Genomic DNA, 19521 nt, shown 5'->3' with positions numbered 1-19521 from the left:
TGTTCAGAGGAGACTGCGTGAAATCAGGCCTTCATTGTCAAATTGCTACAAAGAAACCACTACTAAAGGACACCAATAAGAAGATACTTTCTTGGGACAAGAAACATGAAAAATGGACAAGAAACATGAAAAATGGACATTAGACCGGTGGAAATTTGTCCTTTGGTCTGGAGTCCAAATTGGAGATTTTTGGTTCAAGCTGCCATGTCTTTGTGAGACGCGGTGTTGGTGAACGGATGATCTCCGCATGTGTATTTCCCACCGTGAAGCATGGAGGAGGTGGTGTGATGGTGTGGGGGTGTTTTGCTGGTAACCCCGTTTGTAATTTATTTAGAATTCAAGGCACACTTAACCAGCATGGCTGCCACAGCATTCTGCCGCAACAAGCCATCCCATCTGGTTTTGGCTTTGTGGGACTATCATTTGTTTTTCAACAGGACAATGACCCAACACACCTCCAGGCTGTGTAAAGGCTATTTGACCAAGAAGGAGAGTGATGGAGTGCTGCATCAGATGACCTGGCCTCCACAACCCCCCAACCTCAACCAAATTGAGATGGTTTGGGCTGAATCGGACATCAGAGTGAAGGAAAAGCAGTATTCAAGTGCTCAGCATATGTGGGAACTCCTTAAAAGCATTGCAGGTTAAGCTGGTTGAGAGAATGCCAAGTGTGTGCAAAGCAGTCATCAAGGCAAAGGGTGGCTATATGAAGAATATAAAATATATTTTGATGTTTTACACTTTTTTGGTTACTACATCATTCCATAGTTGATGTCTTCACTATTAGTCCACAATATAGAAAACAGTGAAAAAGTAAAACCCTTGAATGAGGTGTTCAAATCGCAATAACAATCCCAGAATCAAAATACATATAGAATCATGAGAATCGCAATATCTATTGTGAGGTCCCTGGCAATTCTCAGCCCTCGTTGTTGGTGTGGGTGTGTGTGTGTGGTTCAGGAGGGTGTATGTTTAGCTAGCATGACTGTGCATGACATGGCCACACCTGGCTGTCCTGGGGCCAGAAGGGAATGCAGATAAGCATGACTGACAGACAGTAGAGAGAGGGGGAGCAGCAGGCATCGACCCTGTGAAGTTTCTCAGTGGGTGGCTGGTCTGGGCTCTTACTGCACTTTCAAGTGCTCCAAAAATAACCCTGTTACGCACAATTGAATAATTAATTATGTGAAACATTCATAATAGAATGGACTTAAATAGACAGCAATAGCCTTAAAAAAGATTTCAATGTGGGCCCTGCAACTGGAACGGTTCTCTAAAAGTGCACTGAAAGTGACACCTGAAATTTCCGGTTTTCAATTTCACACCATCGGACTATCCAACATTTTCAAAATCTCCTGTGGTACGTTCAAAACAAGACATCATTCCAAGAAATTAGAATGGAATTTCAAACCTAAGGCAGAGTACAGGCATGTTAGGCTTTCTACATGGAAAATAACAGCTGTGCCATAATTGTAGGTGAAAAATAACCCCTTGCATACATAATTAGCAAGTAATAAATTGTTCTGTACTACATACTCCAGCAAGATAAGGCCGGCGTGTTTCTATAGAAAAGCAACACTACCGAGTGAAGTCTGACACACGTAGGACAAATAATGAAAGTAGGCCTACATTTGGCAGTAGGAGCATTAGTGTCCAAACACACGCATTACTAACATTCTTAAGTTTGGAACTACCAAGACGCTTCCTAGAGCTGACCGCCTGGCCAAACGGAGCAATCGGAGGAGAAGGGTCTTGTTCAGGGAGGTGGCCAAGAAGCCAACGGTCACTCTATGGCGATGGGAGAAGCTCGCTGAAGGACAACCATCTCTGCAGCACTCCACCAATCAGGCCTTTATGGTAGAGTGGCCAAATGGAAGCCACTCCTCAGTAAATAGGCACGACAGCACGCTGGGAGTTTGCCAAGAGGGACCTAAAGGACTCTCAGACCATGAGAAACAAGATTCTCTGGTCTGATGAAACCAAGATTGAACTCTTTGACCTAAATGCCAAGCGTCAAATCTGGAGGAAACCAGGCACTGCTCATCATCTGGCCAATACCATCCCTACGGTGAAGCATGGTGGTGGCAGCTTCAGGCTGTGGGGACGTTTTTCAGTGGCAGGGACTGGGAGACGAGTCCGTGCGCGGCCCTGAATGTCCGTGCGCGGCGCGGCCCAGCCAGAGCCCGGAAATCTCTGGAGTGACCTGAAAATAGCTGTGCAGCGACGCTCCCCATCAAACATGACAGAGCTTGAGAGGATCTGCAGAGAAGAAATGGGAGAAACTCCCCAAATACAGGTGTGCCAAGCTTGTATTGTCACACCCAAGAAGACTCGAGGCTGTAATCACTGCCAAAGGTGCTTCAAGAAAGTACCGAGTAAAGGGTCTGAAAGCTGTCATCAAGGCAAGTGTGATATGTTTTTAATTTGAATATATATGCAAAAATGTCTACAAAACTGTTTTTGCTTTGTCATTATGGGGTATTGTGTGTGGATTGATGAGGAAATGTGTTTTTTTTGTAAATCAATTTTAGAATAAGGCTGTAATGTAACAAAATGTGGAAAAGGTCAAGGGGTCTGAATACTTTCCGAATGCACTTTATGAGACACTTTAGGAAAAACAGGTGTATCAGCCAGCACCTTAGCCAGCAGGTGTTGACTATCTATAGACTCAAACACCACTAACTGGTTTGAAGGGCAGTTTGCTTGGCTGCAAGAGGAAACAGTATTTGGGTGCAAAACAAACTGAAGCATGCTTTAACCTTAGTAGGAAATATGCAAGGCAATCTCAACAGTCAGGTGAAGGTGCCCACATGGCAAGTAGGACAAACATAAACCTGTCCAAACAAACAGCTCAGCACATGTAGAAAAACACCAACCCAACCAACCCAACACGGGCAAACCCACCCCCCACCAGACAGAGCCTCTAAATCAGTGTTACACTTCACAAAAGGAGCTCAAAGCAATCCTGGAAAGCTAGCTATATGAACCTGGTCATATGACACACTGGCCTCATTTGTCTGAAACACAGTTGTCTATCAAACCCTAATGAGTAACAGAAAGTTCCTGTGTGCAGTTTAACATCCAAGATCACAGTGTGACACCCATTAGAACTGGGAAGGACTGAATGCAATGCATAATAACAACCAGAGTATAGGCTAGTGGAAACAAGCCAGAGAATACGGTGGAAACAACGTGATGAAAGAATCATACCAAATGTGTGGTTAAAATACATTGGCAATGTGCAAAGCAAACAAAAACTTCAGCTGCTAATTGTTGTAAAGAGATTGACCAACAAACTCACTCCACAAATCAAAGCTTGGTTGTATATATATTTTTTGTTATAGCGGAGTGGTGAAAATGTCCCTGGTGATCAAAGGAGGGTGCTTAGGGCCTTTGTGTGATGTATATGGCACCATGGCTGGTGAAAACAAAGTGTCATAGCCCAGTGGTGGACGTCCTCTTTGGTCTTTGGTTAGGTCTGCTTTTCTGTCACGCACTGCCCCACGTCCCCCTCCCCCTTCCTGTCGCTGCATTTCAATGTAAATGGACCGATTGAATGGCTGCAGCTGCCCCATCAAAAGGACAGCAGAGCTGAAGGCCCCAGTGATTGAGATTCAGCCAGGCCACACTCCCCCACCCACCCCATCACCACAAGGACAGGGGAGATACGAGCCCACAACAACCCACAGGAAACTCAACTGGCTACTGCTCTAATTCTCTGGCACAACTCTAGCCAGTAGCTTAAACCCATTTCTAAAATGGCAGTCCTCCTCCCAAGCATGTTTTTTTGTGATCGAGAGGCATTTCAAACGCTGGATAAAACCCTGCTCACTTAGAACTTGAGCAGCTGAGAGGGAGAGGGAGAAAAAAAAGAGAGTATGAAACATTTAAGAATGAGGAGGAGTGATTGAGGCAAGGCAAGCTTTTCCATGTGAGCTGAGCTTGGTCTCTCTCCACCCAGACAGGACAGAGCAGCAGAGGACACGTCAGAGCTCTCCTCTTTCAGGGGCTCACAGGCAGCGACTGAAGAACTGGCCGGCCAGGCCAACTACCAAAGGACATTCTCAGTGCCACGTATGGATAATAAATCACGCAGTGTTCAGCACATCCGATCAAAACACCAACTGTTGTCTTCAGCTTTACACCCCCCCCCCCCGTGATATTTCCCAGCTCACATCTGCCCACGTTAGGAAAGCTGAAGCCTCCCCCACACTCGATACAGTAACAGCTCTCTCACACGCAAACAACTTATTGAACATAAAGTTCTGGACCTTTTGGGAGGAAATACACAAAAAGTACAACAGTATCCATCTGTAAACATGGAAGCAAAAGCCCATCATTGAAGCGTTTGCTTCATGACAATGTTTGGGAAACAATAACACTGCGGGCCTCTCACCTAAAAGCAATAACAAAATGTTCCACTTCAAGTGTGCCCTTATCAAAAGATCAAAAACAAAAACTGTTAAAAGTTGTTTTAAAAATGCAGCAAACAAGAGGATGCGAGACCCGTTCCCTTTGATCTATAAGAGTCTGGGAAGAAATATTATCAAAAGTGCTGCAGTGGAAGACGTGAGCAAAACCTGTGACCAGTAGAGGAGGCGGACACAGGACTATCCAAACCCCAAATGAGGCTTCCCTGTCCGTGGAGCAGAGCAGGGAGAATGGAACACAGCCATGTTGTTATCTTTTGCGCGTGCGTGCGTGCGTGGAGGGAAGCAATTTCAAAGGGGTTTAAATGGCATTTGACAGTCCAGAGAGATTGCGCTAGTTGGGCGAAGGCTATAAAAGATTTATACTGCAAAGAAAAAAGTGAACGCAAGAGAAGCAGGAGTAGACATCCTTGTTTACCGAAAGACCAACACTCAGCACTGGGGGAGAGTTCGGTAGGAAGGAACCAGACCGTGTGAGGACTTTAAGCTGTATTCTCCCTGTGCCTACACAAGATGGATTCTTCTTTCCCCATTTCAACTAGAAAAAGTAGGTTACCGCAACAACACGCACCCGACTGCTGCTTATGTCAGGCACTGTCATTACGGTGGACCCAGAATGTTGCATCAACAAAATGCAAAAGCGAATGCTAGCCCCATTCTATGGACACAGAAGCTTCTGGAACACTACTGGCCAATGTGGAACACTGGCTATACCCTAATGCTATCCACAGTACTGGTGGGGCCAGGTTTCTCATCAGCTCATAACACAAAACATTCCTTCCCACATTCTGGAACCAGAGTAAACAAAAATAAAAAAACATTGCGATTCAAGATCCAACACCTTGTCAGAGCTATGACTCAATCCAATGGAAACGGTTGCCTGGGTATAAACATTGGTAATCTTTAGGTGAGCAATCTCTAAGCCCTGCATGCCACAACAAGTGTGGGGGCAATGCAGCTACTGCACACTGACCTCAGGGCAAAAGCGTAGAGAGAGGATGTGGTGGGACGAACCACAGACAGTCGCAGTACAGGCGTTATGCTGTGTCTTTCCTGCACTGCAGGTTTAGATAGTCGCACAGAGCAGCAACGTAAACACAGTAGAGGGCTGCAAGATGGAGGATGTACAGACTTGCGGAAGCCCTGCCACTCTCCTCTACACAAGACATAACATGTCAAACTGAGCAAGGCCGTCCAATCCAGACTGCCAGAGAGGCATTGTGAAGGGACACTCAATATTCCCCAGTGAGATGTATATTTCTGCCCTGTTATTAGCCTGCCTGACAGTGCTGAAGGTGTCACGTTACACACTGTGTAGGCAGGAGAGGGCACAGAAGGACCATGTCAAATAGTGGCACTGCCATGACCACAAATAGGCTAAAACTCAGGAGACTTGGGCCAGGACACAACAGGAACCACAGTCTCTGAACCTGAGTAAAAGAGGCTCACTTAGGCAGCTGAAGGCAGGGCACACCGGATGGCACAGATTGGCTGCCTTGAACAGGAAATCCCAGCTCCCAACACAGCTCCTGACCTCACTGACCCAGGCAGGACACAATTTCCTGTCTCAGGCTTACACACTACAACAGGACACTGTGGTGAAAATCTCCATCTAGGCCATAAAGTTCTCCAAAACCTCACCCTAAAGCTGAAACTACCATGGGAAGTGTACCAAGCGTATACATCGCGTAATATGTGTTGTACCAGGGTACTAGGCTACTTATTGATTTAATACATCCAACAGAGCCAAGTCGTATTTACATAAAAAATGAAGAGGCAAGAAGTTGCAAAATAACTACAGAAACTAAGACATGAAATTGGCGCTTCCAACATCTTGACAAAGGTGGTGGGGGATTACAATGCATTGCTGCGTCTGCAATGAATTTCAACGTGAACGCCCAACAAGCTGAAGAGCTCAGAGTATCTCTGTAAGAAAATACAGCCAGCAGCTCCACTGCAGTGTTTTCAACAGAACTGATACTGCACCAAAACGTTATCAACCACAGTCTACTCCAAGTACAGTAGTCGTCTGTTAGGAATCTTGCCCTTCTTTTCATGCTCTCCCACAACCAGAAGTCAAAGCCTTACTGTTGTGACTTCTTGTTGACTTCATTTGCATACCATTCCACAGCCACTCAAATGATAGAGCCTGTCAAGCAATGGTATTGGGACTACTATAGGAATTAACTCAAAAACACTGCACACCTGTATTACTTTGATGACAACCATAATGATATTCGTGAGTAAATGACATTTCACAGTAACTGTGTTAATACATTACAGCAAAATATTCTAATCAAATGACAAATCCTGGATCTATGGACCATGAGTCGACTAGGAAAACAAACACATTGCCAAATCGAGGAGAAGTCAAGCAACTTTGGAGGGCATTAACATTCATTTATTACGAGGCAAGTCTTGGCTGATCTCACCACTGATCTCACCACTGCATCAACATAACCAAATATTTCATCCCATCTCGGTGTATTTTTCCAAAAAGAAATATGCAGATGAGTTTCATGAAATAACGTCACTGGCAGTGATACATCATCCCTTGAACACATGGTGTTATTCTTTTTTTAAACAACAACATAGATCAATCGCCTGAAGAGAAGTGTAGGCTATTACATGGATGGCACTGAAGCGTTTCAAATACATTTGAGAGTATATCCCAACTACCTATGCAACGAAATATCTAGCTATAACATCAACAGGATCTGTAGGTCAACAAACTACTCGCAGGCTAGTTGGCTAGTATGCCACGGTTTTCGCCTAGATTAAGCCCTTAATTGTCATCTTGCTAGTTAAACGCGTACTGTTACGCAGTTAGAATGCTGGACTGGGGGAGGGGTGGGGGTCAGCTAGCTTCATAACACATTTCTTCGACTCGAGCATGAAGCCATGTTATCTAGTTAGCTAGACAGCTATGGCTAACGGCATAACAAGCTAGTATATCTAGTTCACTAACAAACACAGCTAGCTAGCCAACTAATGTTATTGCGTCTTACCTTCAACAGAATCTGAGTTACGTCGACAAGCTTATCCCAGATATTCCTGTCCGATGCTTGTTTTTCCCATTTGAGGCCCTCTGGTTCAGCAATCTGCCGTCCGTAGACATCCACAAAATACTGCAACCATCTCAGTTGAAAATCAGACTACTTGAAGCTAACGTTAGCAAGCTAGGCTAGTTAGCTAGCTAATAATTCTAGGCTAGTGCTAAGTAACGTTAGCTTGCTAATTCCTGTACACCAACAATCGACACATACAGCTTAAAATCTTCTCGAAAACGTCCTTGTACAATTTTTATTTTGTGACCATGGTCTGAAATGAAGCTTTGTATGCCCAGTAATCAAAACTGGAGCCTTGAAAGGTCAATTTAAAGTAGCTAAAAACGATATTTTGTTTCGGCTTAATCTTCATTAACTACCCCTTACAAACTGTTTCCAGACGGGCTTTGGCTTCGATATGGGGCTGAAGGAAAGAGAAAGATGCCAAATGAAACACTGATTGTGATTGGCTCTTGAATGTGGGCGTGTACTATTTGTGCACCGATGAAACTGGCGCCATTATGGATCAAATCAATGTACTAAATCTACATTGACACAATAATCTGAAGGCGCGAACATGGTTGACCGAGTACTTCAGTTTCCATGTTTGGGGACCCATCTCCATTATACAGATGGGAGAAAAGCAAAGGAAATGGAGTACGAAGGCTGGGTGCACTTGATTGACCTCGCCCAGCGTGTTGGAGTAAGACACCTCTTATCGAATTATTATTCACGTGAACAAACATATTATTGCACACTTAAATCTTATCGTACTCCTACTCATGATGTCAGTTGAACCATAGCACCTTTACAGATAACTAGCAGCCTAGTATGACCCAAATGTCCTGATCACAGGTAGGACAGGTCTGAATAGCCTATTTCACTTCCAAAACACTTTTTCTCAGTGCAATCATCACTACATGATTTCTTATCGTTGACAACTACAGTCTCAATGTCATGTTGTTGTTGATGATCTCTGCACACTTTCAAAGTCAGACAGGTTTGGGTTGTTTGGTAATGCATATCGATTGCACCGATTGAATGGCGACCTCTGCTGGGCGGCAACATGACATGCACGGAGATGTAAGAAGAGCTATCATTGGTTAAGAGAAAAAAAATATATCTTGAATCTGTTTTCTCATTGGCTTATATAAATGTTCGTCACGGTGATGGGGTGAGCCTTTATTTTGACTCTTTCAGAGCATAATTTGTTTTTAGGTCCTCTACAATATTAAATGGACATACACGTTGTACTGCATGCTTTTAGGAGTTCTTTTTGTGGGATTCAAAAGGCACTCGCACATCTGAGCAGTCTTGTTGCAGGTGCATGGCAACAATTGAAACAGGATGAAGGAAAAAAAGGCTGCTCAAAAGCTCTGACGAAGGCCGTTAGGCCGATACGTAAGCTTATTAAATACCAGTGATACTATCAAGAGGAGTTATTTTTGTGACATGCTTTGTAAACAACAGGTGTGGACTAAAAGTGAAATGCTTGCTTACTAACGGGCCCTTCCCAACAATGCAAAGAGAAAGAAAATAGAAAAATAATAGTAAATAGTAATGTAAAACACATAATACAAATAATAATAGATACACAATAAGTTGATGTGCAGGGGTACGAGTTAATTGAGGTAGATATGTACATATAACTAGAAATAAAGTGACAGATAATAAACAATAGCAGCAGTGTATGTGATGAGTCAAAAAAACGTTTGTGCAAAAAGAGTAAATGCAGATAGTTGGGTAGTTATTTGGTTAACTATTTAACTAATCGGTACCGCTATTTGGTTACCAATTTAACTAATTGTTACCACTTGTTGTATGGTAGCAGAGAGAACAGTTTATGACTTGGCTGGAGTCTTTGACAAGTTTTAGGGCCTTCCTCTGACACTGCATAGTATAGAGGTGCTGGATGACAGGGAGCTCGACTCCAGTGATGTACTGGGCCTCACGCACTACCCTCTGTAGCACCTTGCGGTCGGATGTCAAGCAGTTGCCATACCAAGCAGATGCAGCCAGTCAAGATGCTCTCAATGGTGCAGCTGTGGAACTTTTTGAGGATCTGAGGGCCCATGCTAAATCTTTTCAGCCTCCTGAGGGGGAAGAGGCGTTGTCGTGACCTCTTCATGACTGTGTTGGTGTGTTCAGACCATGAAAGATCCTTAGTGATGTGGACACAGAGGAAGCTCTCAAACCGCTCCACTTCAGCCTTGTATTAGGCTACCACAGAGTATATCATTTTTGGTATTACCTACCAGGCTATCAGATTGTATCAGGTATTTCTTAGGCAGGGCAGCTTTTACAATCACAATGTCATGCACCAACCTTTATGAACAAGAAAACAACAACAAAACTTTCCAAGCTGTTTCACCATGATTTTACTGCTAAAAGTAAAATATAAACACAATGTATCCTCTGGTGGATACTTTTGTAACTACAGCAGAGAAGTCCATATAGACTTTATTTAACATACACGAGAGGCAGATACAGTAAAATACAATGATTTGTCAGCGCACATTGCCAATAATAAGTTTATTTTTGTATTTTCTGACAGTTAGCATCTATTCTATGTGCCATTTTTATTTCAATGAACGTGTTTGCTGGATGTAAAAATTCTGCGCAGGTAGAATGCTCATGAAGCAACGTCGTGACGTAATCAGACAAGGGTTCAGTAATAACTTTTCTATATATATATATTTAATGACAATAAATGATATATTTTCCGCAAATTGAAAGTTATGTCTATCTCAGCGTGAATATATATATATATATATAATCAAATCAGATATATACATTCTCTTTGGTCAAACGAACTATAGCTCTTGGGGTTAAAGTTCGAGGTTCAGCAAATACTTTTTAATTGCGTCAGGATATGTATGTGCTTATTTGTTCTCGTGGTCAGCTGAACAAGGAATTTGGCCCATTTAATTCACTGACCTTGCTGTAATGGTACAAATTCGTACCAAAACAGAATGATGGGTACATCTACATTTCAGAGCATATCAGAGGATTTGTGAACGAAATCTTGTCGTATAAGATACAGAGATAGTTGTACATATACTGAGGACGGATCAGTGTGCGGAGTGATATGTCTGTAATGTAGCAAACCATCTTTATTATACTTGTCATGTTGAATAACAACAGTTAGCTAACTATTTAGTTAGCTTTTTTTGATAAAATACCGCGCTGACCACTACTGCAATCTCAAGATCGAAAGCCCAATGTCATTACTGACGTTTGCTAGCCAGGTAGTGAATGCACTGTTAATGGTGACCATGTCAGTTTTTATTAACTAGCCAGCTGTACTGTGGTTGTATTTAACCTGTGCGAACGTTAGGTAGGTAGTCTAGCTTTCAGTGTAATGGCAGCTCTGCGACGTGCCAGTTCTTGTAGAAATTACAAGACCATAATATGGACCGTGTCAGGACGCAGCAACTGTCAATTTGTCAACAAGCGTCCAAACAACGATGGCGCCAAACTGCAGCAATCGACATGTATGAACTGTAAAAGATTATCAGGCTCACTTCGTCCATTTGTGACTCAACCACATAATGGCCTCAACCCAGGAATCATTCAGGTTAGTTGCCTGTCTTTGTTTCCACCATGACAATAGCTGACTGTCATTCATATCACAATGGTCATGCCAACCCCTCTGTTTATCTACTGTAGCTACTGTAACTGTGAACAGAAAAAGGTCCTAGTCTAATATTATGTTAAAACGTATTTCTCCAGCAACTGCTACACAGACCCATGAGTCCCAGATTGACAGCAATAAGTAAACTACTGATCAAAAACAACTTGTTCAAAAACCCTGTTGGCCTGTGGAATGTTTTAGGTAAGCAGCCTCCCCACCCGCTGATTTCGAACACGGTCTAATATTTCCCAGTTTGATGACACTGACTTGTAGTCTATCATTGCAGATTCCACAAATAATTTCAGTACATCTCAGTCTAACCAACAAGATAAAAAGAAGAGTGATGGGCCCAAGGGAAAAAATCCAGAGGAAGATGACGGTCAGTAAGAAACCTCAAGTTCAGTAAGAAACACAGCAGTTGTTAGCTGCCCCTCTTAATTCCCCATTGTCTTTCAGAGGAGAAGAAGCGGCGGGAGCAAGAGGATCAGATGTACAGGGAACGCCTGCGCACTCTCTTCATCATCGCCCTCATCATGAGCCTCCTCAACTCCATCAATACCAGCGGGGGAAACATCTCCTGGAATGACTTTGTCAATGAGATGCTGGCCAAGGGTGAGGTATCTCGTGTGCAGGTGGTCCCGGAGAGCGACATCGTGGAAATCTACCTCCACCCAGGAGCAGTCATCTTCGGAAGGCCTGTACGTTCCATTTCCTCATTCTAGAATCTGGACACTGATGTAAAGTATACTACAAAGCAGAGTTAACTTGCCTAAGTATTACATTTATTTTTAATTTTTTGAAAGATGAGCTTGAAATGGGCATGGTCTAATTGATTAAACAAATGAAAATGCATATCTAAATTTAGCTTTTTAAAGAACCAGAAAATCAATATTTATTTGTAGTTGCTTATCAGTGTTAGCTGGCTAACTCATTGATCCTACTTTGTAGTATACCCCTCAGCTTTTAGAGTGTTGATACATTCCATCCCCACTTTAATGTTGTGATGGCCATGTCACCTATTTATAAGCACAGGTATCTAGTAGAGGTCGACCGATTATGATTTTTCAACGCCGATACCGATTATTGGAGGGGAGCCCCCCCCCCCAAAAAAAAAACCCGGTGCCGGTTAATCGGCCGATTTTTATTTATTTATTTGTAATAATGACAATTACAACAATACTGAATGAACACTTATTTTAACTTAATATAATACATCAATAAAATCAATTTACCCTCAAATAAATAATGAAACTTGTTCAATTTGGTTTAAATAATGCGAAAACAAAGTGTTGGAGAAGAAAGTAAAAGTGCAATATGTGCCATGTAAAAAAGCTAACGTTTAAGTTCCTTGCTCAGAACATGAGAACATATAAAAGCTGGTGGTTCCTTTTAACTTGAGTCTTCAATATTCCCAGGTAAGACGTTTTAGGTTGTAGTTATTATAGGAATTATAGGACTATTTCTCTCTATACGATTTGTATTTCATATACCTTTGACTATTGGATGTTCTTATAGGCACTTTAGTATTGCCAGTGTAACAGTATAGCTTCCGTCCCTCTCCTCGCTCGAACCAGGAACACATCGACAACAGCCACCCTCGAAGCAGCGTTACCCATGCAGAGCAAGGGGAACAACTACTCCAAGTCTCAGAGCGAGTGATGTTTGAAACGCTATTAGCGCGCACCCGGCTAACTAGCTAACCATTTCACATCGGTTACACCAGCCTAATCTTGAGAGTTGATAGGCTTGAAGTCATAAACAGCGAAAGTGCTGTTTGAATGAATGCTTACGAGCCTGCTGCTGCCTACCATTGCTCAGTCAGACTGCGCTATCAAATATCAAATCATAGACTTAATTATAACATAATAACACACAGAAATACGAACCTTTGGTCATTGATATGGTCGAATCCGGAAACTATCATCTCGAAAACAAAACGTTTTTTCTTTCAGTGAAATACGGAACCGTTCCATATTTTATCTAACGGGTGGCATCCCTAAGTCTAAATATTCCTGTTACATTGCACAACCTTCAATGTTATGTCATAATTACGTACAATTCTGGCAAATTAGTTCGCAACAAGCCAGGCGGCCCAAACTGTTGCATATACCCTGACTCTGCGTGCAATGAACGCAAGAGAAGTGACACAATTTCACCTGGTTAATATTGCCTGCTAACCTGGATTTCTTTTAGCTAAATATGCAGGTTTAAAAATATATACTTGTGTATTGATTTTAAGAAAGACATTGATGTTTATGGTTAGGTACACGTTGGAGCAATGACAGTCCTTTTTCGCGAATGCGCACCACCTCGATTATATGCAACGCAGGACAGGCTAGATAAACTAGTAATATCATCAACCATGTGTAGTTAACTAGTGATTATGATTGATTGATTGATTGTTTTTTATAAGATAAGTTTAATGCTAGCTAGCAACTTACCTTGGCTTCTTACTGCATTCGTGTAACAGGCAGGCTCCTCGTGGAGTGCAATGTAAAGCAGGTGGTTAGAGTGTTGGACTAGTTAACCGTAAGGTTGCAAGATTGAATCCCCGAGCTGACAAGGTAAAAATCTGTCGTTCTGCCCCTGAACAAGGCAGTTAACCCACCGTTCCAAGGCCGGCATTGAAAATAAGAATGTGTTCTTAACTGACTTGCCTAGTTAAATAAAGGTGTTAAAAAAAAATGTTAAAAATCGGTGTCCAAAAATGCCGATTACCGATTGTTATGAAAACTTGAAATCGGCCCGAATTAATCCGCCATTCCGATTAATCGGTCGACCTTTAGTATCTAGATGATGTTCAGTGAAATATGCCCCTCTTCACACGATTCGTCTGCCCGTCTGTGTGCAGAGGCTGGCTCTGATGTACCGTATGCAGGTGGCCAACATTGACAAATTTGAGGAGAAGCTTAGAGCTGCAGAAGAGGAGCTGAACATTGACGCCAAGGACAGGATACCAGTCTCCTACAAGCGCACTGGCTTCTTTGGAAAGTGAGTTCCCTGACTCTCAACCAAACCAACACTTGCATCTGTGATGTGATCATGCATAACTGAATATCACATTCATGCCATGGTTGGGTAACATGTTTATACCTCAATCACATGTAATGTGTGTTTCCATGGCATTGGTTCAGTACTGCTTTTGTCTCTGTTTCTGTCACAGTGCACTTTATGCCCTTGGAATGGCTGCCATTGGAGTGGCAATCCTGTGGTATATTTTCCGCCTGGCTGGCATGGGTGGAAAAGAGGGCGGCTTCAGTGCATTTGTAAGTAGGGGCTGTTGAACTGTTTTTCCTTTGCTAGTGGTCTTAGCCATTTTGTTGTGTTTCTCATGCTCAAATGTAATGTAATCGACAGAACCAGCTGAAAATGGCCAAGTTCACTATTGTGGATGGCAAGTCTGGGAAGGGTGTGAGTTTCAAAGATGTAGCGGGCATGCACGAGGCAAAGATGGAGGTGAAGGAGTTTGTTGACTATTTGAAGGTAAGAGGGCAAATTGTAAAGAGGTGATATGTGTGACGGTTATTAGCAATGTCAACAGGTACATCAGTGTCTTACTGACCCCTGATCTCTCTTGGCAGTGCCCAGACAGGTACCTCAACCTGGGGGCCAAAGTCCCCAAGGGCTCCCTGCTGCTGGGGCCCCCAGGCTGTGGAAAGACTCTGCTGGCCAAGGCTGTGGCCACAGAGGCACAGGTGCCCTTCCTGGCCATGGCAGGCTCTGAGTTTGTGGAAGTCATTGGGGGTAAGATTTGCACTGCTTCCAATCAGAAGTCAAGTCAGTAATCAGTTAAGTTGTCCAAAGAAGACTGCAAGGTAGACAAAAAGTCAAATCAATAAAGTATCTTTTGACTGTAAGTGCAGGTCTTGGTGCTGCCAGGGTGAGGAGTCTGTTCAAAGAGGCGCGTGCCCGAGCCCCCTGCATCGTCTACATAGATGAGATTGATGCTGTGGGAAAGAAGCGCTCCAATAACATGTCTGGCTTCTCGAACACGGAGGAAGAGCAGACCCTCAATCAGCTGCTGGTGGAGATGGACGGTGAGGAGGGGGTCTGTTCTGACTTAACCCAGATTAGAGTTACACAAATAGCTTCCCACTACTTCGTCACGGTTATCAATCTCTTTATCATAACTGACGTGAAGCTTTAAGTATTTTTTGGGGGTAACATAATATACATATCTCATGTCTTTTTTGGCTATTCAATAACATTGTTTGCACTTATATACTGTTTATTATCATTCTCCAATAGGAATGGGCACTACTGACCATGTGATAGTCCTGGCCTCCACAAACCGGGCGGACATTTTGGACAATGCTCTCATGAGACCAGGGAGACTGGACAGGCACATATTTATTGACCTCCCCACTCTGCAGGTACAGTGCCCTGTCCTCTGAAGCTATCTATGTCCAGAAGATCTCCAACGTATTAAGTGTGCATGAGCTGTTTCCTTCTCCTTGTGCATTTCAGGAGAGGAAGGAGATCTACGAGCAGCACCTGAAGATACTCAAGCTCACCCACCCAGCCAGCAGCTATTCCCTGCGTCTGGCAGAGCTCACCCCAGGGTTCAGTGGTATGTACACACATGGCTGAAGTTACTCAGTGGGTCTCTCCCACACACTCTCCCACGTGTAACTCTGTGTTGTTGTTGTTGTTGTCGCACTGCTTTGCTTTATCTTGGCCAGGTCGCAGTTGGAAATGAGAAGTTGTTCTCAACTGGCCTACCTGGTTAAATATAGGTGAAATAAAACAATAATAAACACACAAATAGACTATTATAAACTGGGTGGTTCGAGCCCTGAATGCTGATTTGCTGACAGCCATGGTATATCAGACCGTATACCACAGGTATGACAAAACATGTATTTTTACCGCTCTAATTACATTGGTAACCAGTTTATAATAGCAATAAGGCACCTCTGGGGTTTGTGATATATGGCCAATATACCACGGCTAAGGGCTGTGTCCAGGCATAAGAACAGCCCTTAGCTGTGGGATATTGGCCATATACCACACCTCCTCGGGCCTTTTTGCTTAAATAGCACCCCGCTAAAACAACTATATTCACCTTCTTGAATGCTGTCGCTGAACATAGGCTCACAGTTTTCAGAATACACTGATTTACTAACGGGATTGTGTATTACTCTCTCAGGGGCAGACATTGCTAATATCTGTAACGAAGCTGCCCTGCACGCTGCCAGGGAAGGCTACAAGTCCATCGACACCTTCAACTTTGAGTACGCTGTGGAGAGAGTCCTAGCCGGTACGAGGTCACGACGATGACTATCAATGTCTGCCACCATGGGACTCGCCCGCCAAAGTTGTTGTGGTAGAGATTGATTTCGGGTCCCTTATTGACTTTCTCCATTTGTGTGTCCAGGAAGTGTGAAGAAAAGTAAGATCCTGTCCAAAGAGGAGCAGAGGATTGTAGCGTTCCATGAGTCTGGCCATGCCCTGGTTGGATGGCTGTTAGAGCACACCGAGGCACTCATGAAGGTGACACCACCTCCATAGCTGTCTATCCACTACTGTCAGTGTCTTTGCTCAATGCGATATTGTTGAATACTATGGAGAAATGAACAGGACCAAAAACATAGTAGATGGCCATATATTGTACAAAGGTGATATATTCGCTGGTTGTCTTGTTTGCCAGGTGTCCATTGCCCCCAGGACCAACGCTGCCCTCGGCTTTGCCCAGATCCTGCCCAGAGACCAGTACCTGTTCTCCAAAGAACAGCTGTTTGAGAGGATGTGTATGGCTCTAGGAGGAAGAGCCTCGGAGGCCATCACCTTCAACAAGGTCACCACAGGTAGGGCGTCTGACCATTCATCACAACATACACACACCTATAGCATTCAGTGTGTGAGACGTGTTGGTCTCTGCGCTAGGTGCTCAGGATGACCTGCGGAAGGTGACTCGTGTGGCCTACTCCATGGTGAAGCAGTATGGCATGTCCTCCAGTGTGGGTCAGGTGTCCTTCCCCGAGACGGTGGAGCAGGGGGCTGTCGGACGCAGGCCCTTCAGTCAGGGCCTCCAGCAGCAGATGGACCACGTATGTCTGCACCTGCCCAAATACACTTTAGAGACGAAACAATACTAGTAGTAGATTTTCCTGTTGTAAGTTTACCTGTAGTTCTGTTCATTGGAGATAACCTTGTCAAGTATGCCTTGCATGTTGGTTCTTGCAGGAAGCTAAGCTGTTGATAGCACGTGCCTACAGGCAGACCGAGAAACTGCTTCTGGATAACAGAGACAAGCTGATAATGGTAAGATCCTCATTCCACATTTGTTTTTCATATTTTTTGTGTGATATGGTGTCTACTTAGCTACCATCTTTAAACACTCATCATGCATTGTGTTCCATTGTCAAACATGACCTTGCATTCACAGTTGGCTAACTGTCTTTCTCTGTGTGTATTTTCAGTTGGCTAATGCTCTTCTGGAGCGGGAAGTGGTGAACTATGAGGACATCGAGGCTCTGCTGGGACCCCCTCCCCACGGGCCCAAGAAGATGATCGCCCCTCAGAGCTGGATCGAAGCGGAGAAGGACAAGCAGGACACAGGGGAGGATGATGAGCCACGTCCACCTCCTCGTAGGAAGGACGATGATGAGGTTAATGATGAACATCTGAGACCTGTATGACCCGGTCAGTCTCAACACTCCTCTGCAGGAATCTGTACACGCACTCCTCCAGCAATATAATGTAGGAGGACCAGAGCGCCTCTGTGGGGCTGCAAGTTTCCAGTATACAAATCACTATAAACAGTTAAGTGCCACCTCACCGGCTTTTCCTGGTGGATATCAGTTCATTTTGTTGATCAATATCCATTCACTACAGAGTGAGGTGTACCGTAATTTCCGGACTATAAGCCGTAACTTTTTTCCCAGGCTTTGAACATCGCGGCTTAAACAATGACATGGCTAATATATGGATTTTTCCCGCTTTACATTTTTTTTCTCCCAAAAAACACATTCTGTTACGTGCTCAGTTTTTTGGCGGCATGAAGCTTTCATTAGACCAATGAAATTGCCGAACGGGTTAAGGTCAAAAACTTTTTTGTTTACTGTTTAGATTAAATCGAGCGCTCTCAAACTTCCCATCATTCTGATTACGGTAGTCATTTTGTCACCCTCATCATGGCAAAGACACGGAGAAATGCATATGATGCAGCTTTCAAGTTGAAGGCGATTGATCTGGCTGTTGGAAAAGGAAATAGAGCTGCTGCACGGGAGCTTGGTCTTAATGAGTCGATGATAAGACGTTGGAAACAGCAGCGTTAGGAATTGACTCAGTGCAAAAAGACAACTAAAGCTTACTGCTAACTATTCTTTTTTTGTTACAAGCCGTGTTTTGTTAAAGCCTATTTATTTTTGTTACAAGCCGTGTTTCGTTAAAGCTTGTGTAAAGTTCATTTGTTTCAATGTACCGGTAGGCACCTGCGGCTTATAGGGATGTGCGGCTTATTTATGTTCAAAATAATATTTTTTTTTAAATTCAGTGGGTGCGCCTTATATTCAGGTGCGCTTAATAGTCCGGAAATTACGGTAACTAGACGAGGTGGATCTTAGTATTAGGACTGTTATTGGTGAGGAACAGTGAACTTGTAGACCTTTTTAGGACCAAGGGTCCTCTTTCAGTTCCTTAGAGGGAACATTTGATGGGCCTTTTTTAGGTTTGAAGAGTATTTCAACCATAGTCAAAGTGGCACTTAAAAGGATGCTTCTGTTTGATTAACTTGTTCTGGGTCAGCCTTAGCAGGGCATAAATGGTGTACCAATAAAGATTGTTAATTGCTGCAGTGGATATGCAGTTCATTGTGTTATGGGCAGAATCCTACCTTGAGTTGTAAAACTGCGCTCCAAAATCCCTGTGATGCTCAGGGGTGTTTAAATAAAGCTTCATTTGAACTGTCCTTGAGTTGCCAGCGCCGTCTTGTGTTTCTATTTACCAAACTTCAATATGAAATTGTCCTTTATTTTTTTGAGTATTATAAAGGAATAGTAATATGAGACAACTGCTTTGAAACATTTTTATGTATTATGTAAAGATGTCAGTAAAATCTAAATTGTAAACAATTTATACATGTCAATCAAGAAAACAAAAATGTCACACCCAAACCATTGGTTCTCACAGGAGTTTGAGTATTGCATGATGTTGGAAGTAAAACTGTCCACCAAGCCATATCTCCTCAAATGTAATGGCATTGCTTATTGGCTTCAAATGTTATAAATGTAGGTGTCAAACTGAAATGGCAGGAGAGTTAATTAACAAACTATCAAATGCGTGTATAGACCTCCAAGTGAATTTGGATTTAGGAGTTGAGGATTCATGTAATATTGTTAGGGGGAAAAATTCGAGATAAATGGAAAATGTATGTACAAAATATATGTACAAAATATTTATAAAAAAG

At 43.2% G+C, this 19521-nt stretch overlaps 2 protein-coding genes across 3 annotated transcripts in view; one reads left to right on the top strand and one right to left on the bottom strand.

The window, feature by feature from the left end:
* LOC115202985 (ankyrin repeat domain-containing protein 11) overlaps positions 1 to 7915 on the bottom strand; it is a 142475-nt gene extending 134560 nt beyond the window's left edge. For both annotated transcript variants that reach the window (XM_029767210.1, XM_029767208.1), the window contains exon 1: positions 7439 to 7915. The gene's annotated coding sequence lies outside the window, so the exon portion shown is untranslated. The remainder of the gene's footprint in view (positions 1 to 7438) is intronic.
* A 2417-nt stretch (positions 7916 to 10332) lies between these two features.
* Positions 10333 to 18052, top strand: LOC115202984 (paraplegin-like). The gene is made up of 17 exons (XM_029767206.1): positions 10333 to 11054; positions 11210 to 11312; positions 11398 to 11490; positions 11568 to 11809; positions 13963 to 14102; positions 14275 to 14377; positions 14469 to 14594; positions 14693 to 14855; positions 14975 to 15148; positions 15360 to 15484; positions 15579 to 15681; positions 16261 to 16371; positions 16489 to 16604; positions 16762 to 16918; positions 16998 to 17161; positions 17298 to 17375; positions 17534 to 18052. Exons 1-17 carry the CDS (start codon positions 10839 to 10841, stop codon positions 17750 to 17752), a joined length of 2433 nt encoding a protein of 810 aa, XP_029623066.1. The 5' UTR covers positions 10333 to 10838; the 3' UTR covers positions 17753 to 18052.
* Positions 18053 to 19521: the final 1469 nt, after the last annotated feature.

Source organism: Salmo trutta, chromosome 12 (assembly GCF_901001165.1).
Source record: "Salmo trutta chromosome 12, fSalTru1.1, whole genome shotgun sequence".
Taxonomy (NCBI): Eukaryota; Metazoa; Chordata; class Actinopteri; order Salmoniformes; family Salmonidae; genus Salmo; species Salmo trutta.
The sequence above is the reverse complement of the archived record's forward strand: the minus strand, read 5'-3'. Positions and strand labels throughout refer to the sequence as shown.